General features: G+C 41.4%; 1 protein-coding gene across 1 annotated transcript in view; it reads right to left on the bottom strand.

Moving 5' to 3' along the window:
- The window catches only part of grin2db (glutamate receptor, ionotropic, N-methyl D-aspartate 2D, b), an 82,493-nt gene continuing 62,697 nt past the window's right edge, over positions 1–19,796 (bottom strand). Inside the window, exons 9-15 of the mRNA XM_084385610.1 lie at positions 19,545–19,698; positions 18,888–19,013; positions 18,208–18,437; positions 16,750–16,910; positions 14,819–15,006; positions 10,490–10,731; positions 1–10,283 (exon numbers count right to left, since the gene is read on the bottom strand). Coding sequence (XP_084241736.1) covers positions 7,092–10,283; positions 10,490–10,731; positions 14,819–15,006; positions 16,750–16,910; positions 18,208–18,437; positions 18,888–19,013; positions 19,545–19,698 — 4,293 coding nt within the window. The 3' untranslated portion in view covers positions 1–7,091. The remainder of the gene's footprint in view (positions 10,284–10,489; positions 10,732–14,818; positions 15,007–16,749; positions 16,911–18,207; positions 18,438–18,887; positions 19,014–19,544; positions 19,699–19,796) is intronic.

Genomic DNA, 19,796 nt, shown 5'->3' with positions numbered 1-19,796 from the left:
TTTTTTATTGAGAGATCAAGTCGATGCGCTGGTGCAGCCTGCGGCACGCTGGGCTAATGATGAAAGAGAGAGCATTGCTGCTTCTATCATATATGAGAGTGTGTGCGAGCCTCAAATCCAGCTACTAACACTCGCTCGCTCGCGCACACGTGCGGTGTTAATCTGAGCATTGATGCTATAGTGAGAGGATAAGTGAGGACTCAGATTCTGCTGTGCCGTGGCAGAACTCTTCGTACTCTTGCGGCTTTTGAGTGACATAAACACGGCTCAGTGTTGATCGATGTGCAGACATCAGCACACCCCAGAGATGGATCATCTGCAGCCGCTGAAAACACTCCCAAGACGAGGCTGAAAAGCTCTCCACCATCACAGCGATAACACTAGATATAGTGAAGTTCAGCTATCTCACTCACGCAGCATATGCATAAAACACAAGATATCCGGCAATCTTTTTCTCGCCCCAGCGGGCACGCATACACACGCCACGCGGCTCCAGGGTAAGCGAGGACGGGTAGAGTAAGAGCTGATTTCTAACAGCAGAGGTTATTATTTGGCTATCATATGCTTGTATTTCAAGAATGTTTTTTGGGGGGATAGTTCACCCAAAAATGAAAATTCTGTATGACTTCCATACTTCTGCGCAACACAGAAGATATTTTGAAGAATGTTGGTAACAGTTTTAGTTACAATTGACTTCCATTGTATGCACAACACTGATACATTTTTCAAAATATATCATCTTTTATGTTCCACAGAAGAAACAGTCATACAGGTTGGGCGAGTAAATTACATTTTTGTGTGAAATATCCCTTTAAATTGAACTTGACACTAAAATAGTTACATTTACCATTCAGCTCATTTTCATGGACGAAATTCGGTCATTTCAATAGGAATCCAGTAATGAATCTGAATTCGCCCCCTATACTCTCAAATAGGGCGCTATTTGAAGGGACAGCCATTTGTAGTGGACGTTATTGAGTGCACTCATTCAATCCCACAATGCACCGCAACAACGAGTGTAGCCTACAACTGATATACGCTCAGCGGCTGTCCGGATCCACTCACTCGTTTTCATTCACTCCCTCAAGTGGACTATATTAGTGGAGTAATGTAGGGAATAGTGAATGAGGGTATAGGGGGAAATTTAAAACACAGCCCTAGATGCAGAAAAAAAAAAAGTTGTCTCGAGTCATGTGATATGCTCATAAAAAGACCCCAGTGACTAATTTCCATTTCCGTATTTATTAATTTCTCTGTAAGTGATGATTTTGCTTGAACAAATGCAACAAAATGCTGCCTTAACTTGTTGTTTTTTCAACACTTTCAGATACTGAAAATATGAAATTAATAATCTAACTACTCATTTATCTATCTAGACTAAGTTCAGTTAAAAAAAAAAAGAGAAATAGATTTAAGACAGAAACACACAAATACGAATGCAGGCTTGCACATAATTCATTAATATGTTAAAGCATTGATAATGATATTGTGCAATACTGTGTGCAGTGTATTTGTCATTTTAACTGGCAAGAGAGGAAGATCACAGCTCATCAGGCTCATGACTGTGTACAGAGATGTTGGCTTATATAAGGTCAGGTCTGGTCTTCAAAGATCAAAGCTCAGAACACATCGCTCAAAGGAATAGAGAGGGGGGAGGTTCAGAGAAACGCGTACCAAGGAACTGAAGAAAGTTCTTACCATGATACAAGGGAATTTACTTCATCACCCTCACAGGCATGCGTGGAAGGCAAAACACACATTCTCACCCGCACAGACAAACACATAAACATGCCTTCCCACGTTCACACACACAAATACAGTTACAGGACAAATAAGCAAAGGCAATGAGTATTTTAAAGAGTATTCTTTATGAAGCAATTCTTAGCACTGACCCCTTCAAACCCCTTCCCAAGACATGATGTCGAAACCAAACAAACTCTGATTGGTGGATGAATTCTGTCTGGACTGTACAGTGCAAAGGCAATAAACATCCTCAACTGCTGCCTGTCACACACATACACACTCACACTGCCTTTAGTAACAGTGCAGTTTACACAATGCCACATCAATCATTTAAATAAAATAGTGAGAAAGTAAAAAAAAAACTCCAGAAAATTTTCACAATAAAAAAAGATTTGCCAAAAAAAAAAAAAAAAAATCTTAGACAGAATAATGTCTAGCTGTTAAGACTAAAGTAAAACAGTAATTACTCCTTTTCCTTCTGCATTTTGAATGGGAGATGGGATTATATGATTGTGATGTGACATGAAGGACCCTGTTTAAATATGGGTTTCACAACATGAAAGAGCTCATTAATTGCATGACAAAGCAAAAATATAGTGAATTTCCAGCCTTGAATCTCAGACATTATTGTTAGTGTTCAGCTGCAGCTTGCGGAATAAGGGTAGGCTAAGTAAAACATGTAGTGGTCTATCACAGGGGCTGACCTGCTTTCACACAAACACACACTGATCTCTGCTCAGCTGTGATCAAGAGGGAAGAGCTGCGCTTTTATCCGTCGAGCTGACTGTCAAGTAATGCCTCACATCATGGTGCCAACAGCTACCTGGAGCAACTCTGAGTCTCAAGCTCCTGAGGGAGAAAGAGAACCAGAGACAGTTCTAGAACACCTGCAGGATTTGTGCTATCCTTGAAGCTGCAGGGAGTGTGAGTATGTATGTCTGTCCTGAGTGAGTGAATTATGCATTATAGCAGGCCGACGAGTGCGAGGAAACCGTTGAAAAAAAAAATCTGATTTAAAAAGAGGAAAAAGGAGACGGATAGAGACTTTGTATTGGTGTATATACAGTATAAATGCTGTATGCGCACACTCACGTACTATCACCACATAAATAATGAAATGCCTACAAAGCAACTGTATATGCAGTACAAACCTGCACATAATCTGTCTCTTTCTCTTCCTCATTCACTCACTACAGAGCTTAAATTCATTGTGACGCTCACTTGGCAAGTCCAGATGGAATCTGAAGACCTTTTAAATGTTAACTGGGGAAAATCGGCAGAAAGGATTTATATGCGATACAGTGTGTTAAATGGAACTTAAACAGAGTTCTAAAAATATATTGGTAGCTGAAAGCTTAATCAATAAGCCCAAATATTTAATACAATACCGTTCAAAAGTTTGGATCTGTAAATTTAGGTTTAATTTGAATATATATATATATATTTTAATCCCTGTGATGGTAAAGCTGTATTTTCAGCATCATTACTCCAGTCTTTAGTGTCTCATGACCCTTCAGATATCATTCTAATATGCTGATTAGGAGCTAAAGAAACGTTTCTTCTCAATATCAATGTTACAATGTGCTACTTTTTTTTTTCAGGATTATTTGATGAACATCAAAAGAACAACATTTATTTGAAATTATTTTTTGTAACATTATGAATGCCTTTACTGCCACTTTGGATCAGTTTAATACATCCTTGCTGAAGAAAAGTATTCAAATCTGACTCCAAACTTTTGAACGGAATACTGATAGCAAATGAAATGCACAGGCAGATTACGCATAATGCATCAGTGTGGTTGCATCAGTGTAGAAAAAGGACACTAGTCTTTTCTCTCCTGTTCTGATACTCAGACATACAAAAACAGCCACACTGAATCTAAAGTAGCAGCTGACCAGCCCTTAGCACAATATGTGACTTTAATTTCCCAGCCAAATATTGACCACCATGGACAATTCTACCAACAATATTCAACCCTTGTACTTTGTCTATTTCAGATCACAAGTCTAAACTGACAAGGGGAAGCCTTTAGTGAGTGTTTGTTTGGAGATGGGATGACATATCTATTGCCTACCGTACCTCCTAATCAACATGAGTCAGTACACCAACATTATGTTACAGTTGCACACATTACCCATCAGGCATCTATTCAGCACAGTAACAGTGAGTTGTGTACAGTACAGCCCAGACTCTCACTACAGTGTCATGGTCATCAGGTACAACTCTTCAGTCATTTATCAATTACATCATAACTTTAATTGATCATTATCTTCAATAATCAATTGATAGGAGCAGGAACACAGTAGCTACTGGTCTCTGTTTTTTTTTTTTTTCTTGTTTTTTTTTTTTTTGCTAACTGAGAGAACATACAGAGGGATAAACAGAGATTAAAAATATCTAAAAAAAGGAAAATGCCAGAGGTACATTGTTTAAGTTGCCTAATCAATGGTGTTGTGGAAAAAAGACTTTAAGAAAACTACAAAATCAAAAATCAGTAGTTATTATTAGACTGATGGGTGGCTGAATGGATGGATGGAATACTAACTGGCTAGATGGACAGTTGGAATGGCAGAATATCAAAAGGACAGACACAGCGATGAGGGCAAAGAGCTAAAACACAAATGATATGAAAGCTATTTAGGTAGTATTAGAGTAATTGTGAAGATCTGCTATAAATAAAAAAAGATGGACAGAAGGATGGATGGATGGATGGATGGATGGATGGATGGATGGATGAAAGGATATTAGACTTGTTTTTTTTTTCTTCTTCACAGGCACTAATGTTTTCACAGTCATATAGGAGGAATCAAAATTCAAAAATGTCTCCAGAGTCTAGAATTGCTACAAAGCTAAAACATTTAAAACTATTTCTACCACTTCCTCCAAGTATATCAAACTTAACTCATTATATATATATATACCTGTCTGTATATATATGTATATATTTATTTGTACATATATATATATTTTGTATAGATAAATTATATGATGGCAATGAAAACTGAATACAATGGGCAATAAAATATCTATGTCAATTCACAGTATAACATGATACATTCTCAAAAACATAGTATATAGAGATAATATTTCTTTTTTGTTCTCAAGAAAAAGCTACATGGGAATTATAAGTCTGTTCTGTACATGCAGTCACAGAATTCTGTGTTAGCGCCTTCTAACTCAGTAAGGGTCAATGACAGATCAAGTGTGCTCATGGCACACTATATTAATTCAATCATTCTACATCCATCTTCCTGCCCCTCCCCCTTCCATGCCGGGTGCGGTGGACTTTCTGCTGACGCACCCGTATTCCCGGCATTGGAAGAAACGCTGACCGAGGGGATTAAGTGGCTGTGTGTGATTCAAATTACACAACACGCAATTCAATACCTGAGCTTGTTATTTCTTGACTCATGCGATGACAGGTGGGTCTTTAAAATGTGAAAAAGCCCTAAATTTTATTGTAGTTGATGACGAACCTTCCCCAGGGGGTCTTGTTTAAATGAACAAGATATGAAAGGGAGACAAACATCACTTATATCAAATAAAGGGCAATCAAATCTGTTGATCTGTGACGACATGTACAAGCCCTCTATGCCCCCCAGAATAAAAGTGTAATTGTCACTTCTTGTGATGAGTAACTGTATCCAGAATGCTACAAAATCTACCGCATGTCTACTTTTTGCTAAATCATTTCAAAGCTACATTCAACTACAACACGGGCAAATAAGCGGTGCCTGACGTCAAATAGGTATTCAGAAACCGAATCTCTGTATGACTGACATCAATACTCTAGCCAAAATAAATGGTGTAGGATGCTTTTGGTTAAAAATCGATAAGAAATGTTTGTCCTTGACTCTTCATTATCATATGTTAACATTTGCACTGACAAGAGCCAGCAACTTGTGCTTTATTATATGCAACTCTGCACTGGAAGTAGGCTTGACTTGATAATGCACAATCAGTGACAACGACAGCCTCAGCTTTTTTAAACATTGCCCTTAACCATCCTAGAAACACAGCAAGCTGTCAGTTCGAAACCTAACGATTAAGGTACAAAACAAGCATGATCCACTCTTGGTCCACCATTTATAATTGTTAACATACGGTTTTTAATATTATGTAGCCATCTAGTGCCAATCATAAATATTGCAACCCATCATCAAATGATGAAAGACAAGTATTGCTTGTATGCAAAGAAAGGACCATCACATTGGGCAGTGCCGTGGACCTAGTTGTGACAATTTGAAAATTCTGTTATCAAAAGGAATAACTCATTAAAAATTGCCTTCACATGTATAATCCCACTATTTAACATCAGACACAGCTGGTTTACCCTTTTGTTAAAATACGACCACAGTGAGAGCAATAAACAGCATTAAAGGAAAGGAAACCTGAAAGAAAAAAGAAAAGAAAAAAAAGACAGAAAAAATTGCTACATTTTTGTTTTGTTTGTGTTCTTATTGTTTATCTTTTGAAGTCTGTCTCTTTAGAACATAAAGTCATCCCTATTTGATGTCAAAGTGACACCATGGCATTGGAGTTCTGATAGGACAACAAGAGTTCTGATGAGTGAAATGGCTCCATGTAGATTCTGATTATCTTTGAATCAGAAATACAGAAAGAGTGACAGTTTACTCTTTGTTTACTTTGAGGTCAAATTTCAATTAATAATTTTCCAGCATGGCCTTAAAAGAGGAAGCCAAACAGGTACTGATGCCATAACATCACTGTTGCAAGTGTCAAAAAAAGAAATAAAAAGAAAAAAAAAGAAAAGAAAAGAAAAAAAAGAAAGAAAAAAGGTTATTTTTCTGTATCTATGAGCATCACGTTGCCATGGAGACAATTTTTCAGTCAGTGGGTTGATGCTGATCATCTGAGGCTCTCCAAGACTGCATTCAGATTGAATATATATTAATTTTTAGTCATCTGTAAATAAACTGAATAGCCAGTTTCAGCCACAGCAGTATTTGTTGTCTGTCACATGTTGTATGTGGACGATCCAAAAATGTCTTTTCCTTGTTTGAGGGAGTGTATATGTGTAAACATGACATCATTACTCACAGAAAGATCCCAGACATTTGCTATCCACTGTTCTCATTGGAGGAGAGGAGCACAGAGGACATCATAATACTCAGCTCAGACCGGAGATGGAGCACGGCTGGAGTATCCATTGTGACCGCGGCATAATTTGTTGAGCCTTTCCCTGCTTTGACTGCTGTTTCTTTGCTGCTCTGGTCACTGTCGTGGACGTTTTCCTCGTCTTGGTGCGGCGCATGTATGTGCATCACACTCCAGCTGCGCTTCACAGTAGAGCTCACACACACGCGCAGCAGCGAAGCCCCGTGTCATACTTCACTCTCTAGGCTGGAGAAATGGGCAGAACCACGGCGTGAGCATAAGCTCTTGGCTTTGAGTGGCAGGTGTGGGGAGTAGAATCGTCTTGGCTGGGGCACAGACCGAAGTCTCTGGTACTGAAGCTTAGCACTGGCGGTGGCTGCTTGGGAGGAGCCGGAAGCAGCCCCAGGGGAAAGCACAGGTGGAGGGGACATGGATGCAGAGGATGGAGGTGGAGGAATGGGCATGGGTAGGGAGTTGGGAGCAGAAGGTACAGATAATGAGGGTAGGAGTGGCTGAGGTGAGGAGGGTGATGCCTGGGGTATGTGTTCTGAGAGCTGGGCTTGCTGGGAACTTAGGTTGGACTGGCTTCCGGATTTGGATTTGTCAGGATTAGGGGGTGCTTTGGGCCGAGAGCTTCCACTGAAGCTGTGGCAGTGAGGAAGCAGATCCTCCTGACTATGGGACTGAGCACTGCTGTGTTTGTGGTGTATGTGGGGCCTACCGTGCCCATACTGTGTACATGTACATGATGCTGCATCTTGCATTCTGTCCCGAGACCTCTGACCTTTGCTTTTTGGCCCACTGCGGCTACGCTTCTCACCCTTCATCTGTAATTTGTCCACTGACCAATAGCGCCGCGGTGGTGGAAGGGAGGTGGGAGGGGGTGGCCACTGTGAACCCAGCCCTCCACTGCCTCCCCCAGAACCCCATCCAATCCCTGGACCTGAAGCCCAGAAATCACCTGCCACACCCCACCCTTCAGCCCGACCCAAAATGGAATCATCTCTACTGTTGACACTTCCACCTTTCTCTCGAGCAGGGTATGTTCCAAAAAACCAGCCCCCACCCCCAATTCCGCTGGCTCCACCTACACCAGTTCCTTCCCAGTACCTCTCAAAACGGCCAAACTCTCCTGAGGACCCCTCATCAGAAAAGCTTTCCTCTGCTCTTATTCTGTCCCTCTCTGACTCAGACACTGCTCCTCTCCCTGCACGCTGCACTCTCTCCTCTATTCTCTCCCTCTCTCGTTCTCTCTCTCTCTCTTCTTCTTCCCCTTCCTCCTCCTCGTCCTCAGAGTCCCACTCATGGAGGGACAGGCCTTCTCTTGTGTTAACTCGCCCCCTTTCATAGTGGAGAAGCAGTGGCTTGCGCTCTCCTACTCTCCCTTCTGCCTCTCTCTCTACTCCACTACTCCTCCGTCTCTTGGACGAGGAGAGGAGCGTATGTAAAGAGGAGGGAGGGGAGGGTCCGGAGGCCTCAGTGCCACCTGCTTCTCCTCCACTGACCCAGAATTTGACCGAAGAGGGGAGTTTGTTGAGGTTGGGATAGCGTTTGCTGGATGGTTGATGTTGTGAATGGGAGCTTTTGGGTCTTCTCTCCCTTCCTCTACCCCCCCCACTCTCGTCCTCTCTATCGTCCCCCTCGTCCTCACCTCCATCTCTCCTCCCTCGTTCTCTCTCTCCCTCCCAAGCTGAAAGACTGCCTTTGTCCACAAATGCGCTGCGGTATTGAGTGGAAAATGATGAGTACTCTCCTTCTCTATCCCCATCCCCCTCTCCATCTCTCTCTGCCTCAACATCACCCTCCTCTGGCTCTGACCGCTTACCAGAAGACACTTTCTTCTTTTTTTTTGTTTTCATTGCCTTCTTTTTCTTCTTTTTCACCTTGCGACGCTTCCTTTCTCTTTCTCTTTCCCTTTCACGCTCCTCCCTCTTTTTCCGCTTTTTGTTTTTCTTCTTCTTTTTCTTTTTCTCTTTGTCTCTCTCTTTCCTACGTTTCTTCTCTCTTTTCCTTTCTGTGTCTCCCTGGGCTCCACTACTCCTCTCTCTGTCCCTCTCTCTCTCTGCCCACCCTGCCCACCATTCCTGGAGCTGTGCTAGCTGACTGCCACCCCTCTCTCTTTCTCTGTCCTTCTTATGCTCCCTGTCTCCAAAGGTGCCCCATGGTTTACGTGGGGGTATAGGAGGAGGAGGTCCATGAGTGAGAGATCTAGGGGAAAGGATAGACCGTTCTCTGTCCCTGGTTCTGTTGTGGCCCTGCAGAAGACTAGACTCTTCAGTCAGCTCATCCAAATCCTCCTCATCCTCTTCCTCACCTTCTCTATCTCGGGTGCTGCGAGATGATGCTGTGGAAGTGGATGAAGGAGAGGTGGAACGTGAGGATGTGGCTGAAGATGTGGTTGAGGAGCTGGTGGTGGATGAGGAGGATGATGTGGAGGTGTAGGGGAGTGAGGGAGATGGTGATGGAGGAGTGTAGGATGGGGAATGTGTGACTGGCACAGGGATGGGGAGAGGAGGAGAGGGTCTCGGTCTTCGACTCGCTTCCCTGCCTCCACCTCTCCGGCCCAGTGGCAGGATGTTTTCATACAGTGGGCCACCAGGTTCTTTGGGCTTTTTTGGTCGCCGCTTCCTCCAGAAGGATGAAGGGAGAGGGGGAGAGGGGTGCTGCAGCGGGGGGTTAGGTGTCAGCGGGGCTGGGGCCTGGCTTTTAGGAGGAAGCCTTGGAGTTCCCAGAGATTTAACCCCTCTACCCTGACCCCCTCCACCAGTACCCACTCCCACCTTCTTCCCCATGCCATGGTCCATGCCCTTCTCCTGATAGAAAGCCACACTAGTTGGTGGGGGTTGTTGGTGGGCTCTGGGGACAGTTTTTGGAGTTTGAGAACCTGTCTGTTGTTCCAGACATGTCCCAAGTCCCTCCGGATCAATAGGTCCATAGTAGCGCTTATATCCATCTAGACCACTACCCGTACCTCCACCACTTGCCCAGGTAGGTGCCACCTTTTGGGGTAAGGGCCCTGTTTCTGCTAGGGCTCCTCTCACACCCATGGAGGTGGTGGCACTAGCGGTTTTGGGTAGTCTCCAGCGGTCCACAACTGCCAGTCTGCGATCTGGCCGGGGTAAGAAAGTAGTGCATGGGAGCGGAGCTCCTATAAGTTGAGTATTTGCAGGACCCAGGGCTGCTCCAGAATGAACAATTGTGGGAGGGGAACCAGGAAGAGGTGTTTTGTAAGACTGAGGAGGTTGAGGCTGTTGTGGTTGCTGCTGCTGCACCATGGCAATGGCTGGATTGGATACAGCTGAAGTGACCACATGTGAGGAAGAAGCAGGAATCATGGCAGTGTGATGGTGGCCAGGAACTGTAACTTTAACCCCACCTTGTGCAGTTTCATCTTCAAAACTGCAGCAGCTATACATTCCCTAAGAGCACAATAAATTGTTAAGTCATATTTTGATAATAAGGGCAAATCAGCTTTCATTGCATCACTCTCACCCCATCTGTAATACCACAGGCATGTCCATGTTACCATTTTTCTTCTGCTCAAACTCTTCCATATGACTTTCATCCAGTGACTAATAATCACTCACTCTTTCACTTTACACTCTCACTTCACACTCTCTCTCACCCTGCTGAAGGCGAGTAGGAAGTCCAGTTTGCCGGACTGGCCCATTTTGTTCATGCAGTGCCGCAGCCTCCAATAAACCAGGTGTTCCCAGGCGAAGACCAGCAGACTTAGGCCCATGGCCACCAGCAACATGTAGAAAACACCGGCCATGTTGTCTATGTCTAGTTTGGAGCTCATCACTTCAATTTTATCATTATGACAGATCCCTGAGAGCCAGAGACGCTCTAGCATCTCAATCTCATCTGAGTGGAGAGGGGAGAGAAATACAAGGCATTAACATTACTCATTTTCTCATTTAATAAGTGATACAACTACTTGGCACAGATGTATCAATACAACATGTATGAATGCAATATGGCATTGAGTTGCATTTCCCACATGCTTGCTGTAGCAGGAAGCAGATGCTAATACTAAATGTGTGTAAATCTGTTGTGAACCTAAGTCAGGTGCTATTTTGAGATCTGTAGAGCTTTATACTGAAAACATTACAGGTCAGAGGTCAAGTGAACAGGTCCCTGTGGGTAAATGGGAACATTACTGTGAAGGTCTGTTTAGAAGCTGATCAAATGGGGAAGTTTTTGTTAATTTTGAAAGAGTGAAAGGAAGAGGAAGAGAGCAAGAGGCCTGTAGGCTAGCAAAGGCTAGGTCCTGCATAATGATCTACCCATATCCTCTTTTCCTCAGAGGGTAAATGAGAAGATAAAAAAGGAAGGAGAGCAAAGTTCTTTGTCTTTTCAATGCTGCATTGTATCATGGGAAATGAGAGGATGTGAAGAAATAAGTAAAAGGCATGTGGAAAAGAAGAAGAGAGTGACTTTGTCATTATGACAAATAGCAGAAGCACCTTTTCTATTCAGAGAGGATAAAGTTAACATAAAAAGAGGGATGAAGACAGATGGCGACAGGAGGAAAACAGTACATGTGGATGTACATATTTGGTTGCGAAAGATGGAACAGGAAAGGGAAAATAAAATAAAGAAGGAGCAACAGAGTGATAGGCAGAGGGCAGAAAAACAAGAGGACAGAGAGGGAGACCGAACGGTGAAAGGGTGAGATCAAAATCATTTAATTGTGCTGGAAGATGGTCAGGCCTGCTGCAAACTCAAGAGAAAATCAGAATCTCACCTTTTATCTACAGAAAGAAGAGCTTGTGAATTACTGCAATCCTTACTAGACCGAGGCATGTACTGCAGTATTAACTGCTTTGATGAGAACTGGCCAACTGCAGCACGTTATCTCAGTATGGCCCATCTCAAAATAGTGCTGTGTAACATAATAAAAGTACATCATCACCCATCACACTGTAAATGACAGTTGCGTTGTTCTCACAGAGTTTGAATTATGGCATCTGTCTCTTATGCTATCAAAACAAACTATCCAGCAAGCGTAACCTGCGGGCATTAATCACAATGTAGATGAGATGCCGCAGACACATCACATAAAACATTTCACAAAAGAAAATGCAGTCAAGCAGGACGAGGAAGCGCAAGCTGAATCCCACATGGGACTTGAACAGATAACAGCACGAGCCCAGCTTGGATCCGAGCACTGCCTCACTCTGTTGACACTGTCCATTCACCTCCTTCTGACTCCTGCCAGTGGCTCTGGCAAACCACTTCACTGACCACAGCCAAACTTAGCAGGTGTGTCATACTGAGAACATACATATACACACACACACAGCTATATTATAAACACATAGACACCATTCACACACTTGCACAGCTTTATAGATGCACGCTAAGTTACAAATACACACCCACACATTCAGTACAAATGTGCGCATAGCACATTCTAACACATGTAGACATACTTTCACACCTTTGCTCTTGCCATAACAGCTTCTGTTTGGCAATGGAACTCAGGGTTGGCACGATTAAGTGGGCACATTTTAACAGCTAATGCTTTAGTAAGGTCTTTAAGCTCAGGCAGACAGCCAGTCTGTGCCATTTGTGTGACCTCCAACACTGTTCCCTGTGCAGCCCCCTCTGATCCCGTCCTGACCCAAACCACTATCATGCTAAAGCAAACATTGCTCTTGGATCAGCCTTAAAGGTCAACACTTTTATAAACAGATCGGAACCGCAGAGGCATCTCTGACCACTGTAATAAGTCCTCTGAAATTGTTAGTAGGTAAAAGGACTCCTATTCTAGACAACCACAGCAAAGAAAGCTGCTGGCCCAGAGATAAAATAACAAAACGCTTTTAGCAGGTAAGAAGTGCTTTTGCGTGGTACTGACCAATAAGGTTACCTGCAGAGTTTAAAAGAAATGAAAAGGCTGCAGATGGACAAGTGGTTTCCTGGGGCTTTTAAAGGCTCAAAAGAAACATAAAAGTACAAATTATAGTTGAAGCTGTTGTACAGCAAAAAAAATATTCAGTACCTCCATGGTAACGTCCCACATGTTTAAGCTTCAGAGCTAATTTCTTGGATTGGCACAATTTCATCAGTTAAGAATTGTACATGTTATTTTGTGTTGATACAGTATGCCATCAACAAATATGCTTATGTAGAAAAGGCAACCTTTAAAAGGCAACCTTTAGCAACAGCACTGACATTTTCTTTCATGATTGTCCAATGAAGCATTTTGAAAAAGAAGAGTGATAAGAGCAGTCATTACAGCAGAAATTCATTAAATCATTGAGATTAAAATATTTGAATATATATATATACTCATTATCCCCAGAAAACCACAATGGTTTTTAACATTTTAAATGTAAAACAAGGACAGAATTCAGAAAATAACATCAGATAAAACACCCACCAGAACAACCACAAACCAGATGAATAAAAAAAAGTCACTGTTCATTTCACTTGTTAAGCTTCTCAGCTGTTAAATTGTGGTGTTAGCTAATAGAACCTGGCACCAGTGTGACGATCGCACTGTGGGAACCTGGCGTACACACACATTCTTTCATTCTCTCTCTCTCTGACACACCAAAAGCCAAAAAGGATTTAAACAGCAATCAAACAAACCATCCAGTTGAAACAAAACACTGTGTGAGATAGCTAGTACATTTATGTGTTTGTGTATGTGTGTGTTGGGAGAAGGCAGGGAGGATGGTGTATAAATGACAATTAAAGAATTAGTACTTGGACAAGCACATTTGAATCAGATGCGTTCCACTCTGACATTGCAAATCCATAACAGCTAATCCTCTATGGAGTGTGATAATGGACAGTCACTCAACACACACATCTCACACAATTCCTTGGTTCCAAAACCTAGTGAGCTGAAGGGGGGAAGGGTGGTCACAAAAAAATATTTGTTGTCTATTGTCAGTAAAAAAGGTTGGTTGTCTATTATCAATAGTGTAACGTCAAGGCTTTCTGTTGGTCAATGCAGCAAATCCAGGTGACCAACTTGAACCTGTTGCGAAGTCGGCATGGGAAAACCTTTCACTCTCACACAAAATTCCAGATCGCACGTTTCCTATTAAAATGGCAGGATTTCACACGCAAAAATTTGACAAACTACATTATAGTCCCTTTGTAGTCAATCATTTTATCCCTTAAAACTCATCTTTGATCACCAAAATAACATATTTAAAAAATGTTCCTTGAAAAAAATTTCTTCATGCCTTAAAATAGCTTGAATGTAACTCTACACCCTTGCCTCCTCTCATTCACACCAGCTCAGAGATCAACTCGTTGATGATCACACGTTGACGTGATTGGTTACAAGGTAGTTTGTGACGTCAGAAACACCAGCGTTTTTGAGACTGTCTTTGGTTCACTGCAGAAAATACTGCAATGGTGTTGACTTATGAATTTGCACATGGTTTGTCTTAAAGCATATTAAAAACACCATATAGACATATAAACAACATTAAAAACTTGATTTTCACCACATGGGGTCTTTAAATACACAGCTTGATGACCCACAATCCTGCATCAAGCAGCTCATAGGTTTTGGAACAGAGCAGACTTTCTTTCTCCATTTCTCTCTCTCACACACACACACACACACACACACACACACACACACAACTTCTGTCATTCCCAAGACTGAATCTTTGATACATGATACATCTCTTTTATGCATCAATAGGTTGCTATCACCTCCTTTAAATCAGTAAACAGCCTGCTAGCACAAAGACAAATGTTACCTGGCAGACAACAGATACATATTGCGTCATGTTAAGGAAACTGGATTACAACAAAATGGCTGGGAAGATGGCTTGAAGCTAGCAGTACAGGCTAATGAAGTCTTGTTAAACATGCATAAAAAAGACTTTAATCTCCTACATCCCAACAGCATAAATGCACTAATATACAATTCCTTCAATTTTAGCACTTTGATACTGCAGAACCTTTAGACTCTCACCGTCGCCCACCAGCTGCAGTAAGGCCAGGTCCAATGGTCGTTTCCAGCGTGAGTTCTTGATCAGGGCGATGCCATAACCAGTTGTGGCAAATACTTTCCCTGAGCCGATGGTCATTACTTTGCAGCCTTCATCTTTACGAGCCATGTAGTTCAACACGGCTGCATCATAGATTAAGGCATCCAGCTTACTGCAGACACAGACAGGAAGAGTATGAGTCAGAAGAGACAGAGAGTGGGATGGAGGAGGGTGATAGACAGAAAGAGAGCAGAGAGGAAAGTTGTAGTGTGGCGGCATTATATTATCACTTTTGCTAAAAATGGGTAAGGAAATGACAGGCTCAGGAAAACCATGGTGTGGATTAACAACTCATGATAAATAGAGGAAGAGTGTGTGAGGTGTACAGGGCTAACAGAGGAAGTGTGGGAGGAGGGAAAAAAAAGTGCAAACACATCGTAAAGAAACTCAGGGCTGGGAGGTGTAAGGAAGCGAGAGGAAAAGTGAGAGATGTTAGAAAACATGTTGAAAACAAGGTTATTATTGTTTATGTAAACAATTACAAAGACAGAAACTAAATGAACACAGCGGAAGTATTTTCGTTAACAGAAATATAAATGAGTTTGCAAAGGAATGAAAGCTACACTGAAATGATCAGGGTTTAAGTACTGCTGGAACTTTAAGAATTTGTTTTTGTTTTTATTATAAAGCATTTCTCAGACAATCCGTTATTTCAGGACAATTAGAGCAGAGATCTGACCACTCAAATGTATCACTGTTGTAGCCCCATCTATTGTCCATCCGTCATTTTATGAAAATATTGCATTTCGAGGTTGAAGACTTTTGAGCAAACTGGGCCACACCCACAAAGAACAGAAATTACATTTAGGATATCCGTTTTGTTTGTCTTGACTCAAAGATTACATTTAGAGATCATGGTTCCAGTGATATACGGCTGAGGAGATACACAGTTCAAAATGTACAACCTAAAACGCATTTATCTTCATTATAGCGCCCCCACTTGGCTGTTTGGGCTGTGTCCTTGTGTGGCATAAAGTAATGGCCAATAGTTCTACCATACCACCAAATTTCAGATCTATAGGCCTTATGGTTTGGGCTCCATGATCAGTTTTAGTGAATAAAAAATTATCTTACAAAAACAGTAGGTTTTTATTAGCCTGGTAATACCAAACTCTGCTACTTCGCTTTGCTTCGTAGACAGAGTCTGGCATGGCATCATTGAAAAGCGTTTTCTTTCTCGCGGGGAGGCGCTTGTCTGAAGTTTAAAATCATTGGTTCCCGTAAGCCAATCACATAACGTTTGGTTATGGCGTGTGTTATGCGCATGCTCAGCCGCATCTAACTTCCACTGTAAACACATGTAGTATGATGCGAAAACAAAACCATAGAGCGAAATACCGGAGTGAACATGGCTGTGAACGACTTTTGCAGATTATGTGAAGTAAATCTACGCATCCACGGTACAATCAGTGTCTACGTCACGGCTCTCAGCCCGCCCTCTGTTCGTTGATTGGCCGGCTGTTTTCAGGCCGGAGGAAAACGGAAAGCTATTACGCTGTCTCAGACTGAGTACAGAAGCGAAATGAAATTGAGCGGAAGTAGGTTTTTATCGCTTGATCCCAAAACTATAAATGTGCACATTTCACTGTGAATGGAAATTAAACAGAATAACAAAAATATAACTTTTTTTTTTTTGCTTATTGCACTCCAATGTGGATCCAGTCCAAATGAAAAGCTAGGGTGATTAGTAATGGTAGTTTCAAATGCAGTTAAATATACATTACAAACAAGAAAGAATCATCTATGCACCATTAAAACTAAAGCTGAAAACCATTATACAATACAATACAAAATTCAAAACTGTATGAGAAACAGAATGACGGAAGTCAGTGAGAGTAAGAAAACCAGCACAGACCCAGACTTGAGGTGGGAGATGGCGTCCTCCACACTTCTCTGGTTGTATTTGATCATGTACTGGTGCATGTCTGGATAGTTACTGCGGATGTTTTTCTCTGTGCTTCCGTTAGGGACCGTTCCAAACTTCAGAGGGGGGTACTGCTCTGTGGGGTGCTGAAACTGAGAGAGGGAAACAGTGATTGAAATTGATGTTGCATTTGTTTTTTTTTCAAAGTAATTAGTGGACTAACAATAGAGCACAATGAAAAAAATATTGCAAGAATAAACATGAATGACGTGTGACAGTGAACGCATGTTAGAAACAGACTAGAGCAACTGCAGCTGTCAAAACCAACTATAATACATCATAAACACAGAACAATATACAAAGCAGCAGTGCTGACATGCACATTGTTTTCATTCCGCTTCACAATAGTGAAGCAGATGGGGGAAACTATTTTCATTTAAAAAGGGATTACAAAATGAACACAAGGCACTTAGAAAAAGAACCAACAAAAGCCACCGCAAGTTAAATGACTTTAAGTATCCAGTATTTGATGTAGCTTCTTTTCTGAAAATGACACAAACACAATGGGTACATATTTAGTGTACATAAGTACATTCATTTGCAATGAAAACAAAACATTGTTTTGTTTTTTATGTCAGTGTGTTTCCTCAAGAATCCCTGTAGATTCTTCAAGGTCAACACTAAGAGCGGGGGCAAAGGAACATTTCCACGCTAGACTGGCAAATTACTGAACATCTCACAGACCCACGAGCACTACCACCGTATTAAAACGCAAGAACAAGTTGAGGCAATATACTCCGGTTGCTAGCAGAAGAATGAGTATAAATTGTCCTTATTGTTAGCTATGATAAGGTATTTTAGAGAATTAGGCAGCTTTTCATGTAATACAGGAGCTGAATGGCCAAACAGTAAAGATGAGAATGCAGCAGGGCTATCAAATACGTGCAAGTGTGTGTGTTTGTCTGTACACCATTAAAAAGTTTGAGGTTGATTTTTACATGTTTTGAAAATAAATCTCCTTCCCATGATTCTTCAGAAATCATTCTACATATTTGTTGCTGCTTAAGAACAGTAGTGCTGGTTAATATTTTTGTGGAAACTGTGATATTTAAAATCTAAAGTTTATACATATTTTATTACATTTTAAAATCAACGTAATAGTCTTTCTTCCAAAATGTGTGTCATTTCAGTAATACTTTGAAAGCATAGGCTCTTCAAAAGACAAACAGTGAGACAATGCTGTTTATCCACTTAACAGCCAATTTAAGCTACTGTCAATCTCAAATTCCAGTCTAACTCTAGTCTCTGCAGTCTTAAAGAATATTGATCCCAAAATCCATGTCAACAGCACATCACGAATTATGAAAACTTTATATGTCCATCTATACGCACCAATAAACACAAGCTCTCTCTGCTTCTACAGTATCTCTGAAACCGCTATTCCTTTACCTTTTTATCGCTGAGGCCAGACACAGTGTCAATATATTCCTCTTGGATCATGAAGGCAGCCAGGTTGGCAGTGTAGCTAGCCAGGAAGATGACAGCAAAGAAAGCCCAGACAAGAACCATGATCTTGCTAGTAGTTCCTTTGGGGTTCTCCACTGGAACGGAGTTATTAAAGACCAGTGCCCAAAGAAGCCAGATTGACTTCCCTATTGTGAACGTAGAACCTCCGGCCTCTGACAGGGAAAAGCAAGCGAAACAGAGAAAGAAAGAATTTCAACATGGCCCTGAATTTGAAAGGCACTTCATGAGCTCAAAACAAACTAAAAAGTATCATAACTGCTAAATTGATTAAAAAAAGGCTTCCTAAGCTATGCAGACGATGAGGCGTGAGAGGGGTGCCAGTGCCAGAGGATGAAGAAGAGAACAGAGGAGGGAGAGGAATACAGAGCACATGTCTGCAGTGCTTTATTATACATGAGTATCTGAGAAACTGCCTGCACCACAGATATCAAACCCACGTCCAGGCCAATAAAGAGAGAGGTGAACTCAGATTAGGACTCCTGAATAAATTCAGCGACTGACAAGCAACTGTGCACATTTATCTCTGTTAAAATAACACTTGAGAGACTACTAATTATTATTATTGAAGGTTACGTGCAGGACTAAGAATAAACTGGACTCACTCTTGCCACTCTGAAGGCTGCGGTTGTACCCCACTGGACTGAAGAACTCAAAGATAAAAACGGTCACTGCCACCACGGTCAGGCACATAACAAACATCATCACCCACACAGCAGGGCTGTACGGCTCTGAGAGAGGGCACAGAGAAAGAGAAGAGGACAGAGGCATCAAAACCATTAGTAGTAGTTTTTCTACTTGGTTTGTACACAACACAGAGCAGAAATCAATACCATGGTTGTAGCAAACATTAGAACTGGAGGAGACTTTTGGAAATGATTAAATTTGAATTAAATTAACTTTTAAATTAAGCCTTTAAAACCACGTTATATTTGTGAAAAATAAAAATAAAATAAGTTTATTATAAAAAATAAAATAAAATAAAATAAAATAAAATAAAATAAAATAAAATAAAATAAAATAAAATAAAATAAAATAAAATAAAATAAAATAAAATAAAGAGCCTGTTTGGAAAAATGTTGATTTAGTTCTTCTCACTGAAGTGTGATAAACAGTTTGTTTTGAAAGGGAACTGTAAGTCTGATTGATGAGCTCTGGAAAGATACGCACCAGTACCTGAAAAGTCATACATCATAATCACATGCAGCAGAGACTGATTAAAGTCTAATATGATGAAACATTATGGCTCACATGAGACTCACCAAGAAAAGCAGAGGGAGAGACAGTTCCGTTACTGCGAGAGACCATGACGCTGATTCCCGTCTCCACAAAGGGCACAGAGAAGTCCACGACCTCTGACCTTTCCTCGTTGATAGTGAGGGAGCCGATCGCCATGTCTGCCCGCTTGTACACAACCTAGAGAACAGGATGAAGTAGAGGATTGTATTTTTGCTCTTTTGCCATTTTTATTTGTAGTAGGAACATTTTATTTACAGGATTTATAGGGACTCTTT

Source organism: Rutilus rutilus (genome assembly GCF_951802725.1).
Source record: "Rutilus rutilus genome assembly, chromosome: 17".
Classification (NCBI taxonomy): Eukaryota; Metazoa; Chordata; class Actinopteri; order Cypriniformes; family Leuciscidae; genus Rutilus; species Rutilus rutilus.
This window is presented reverse-complemented; position numbering and strand designations above follow the sequence as displayed.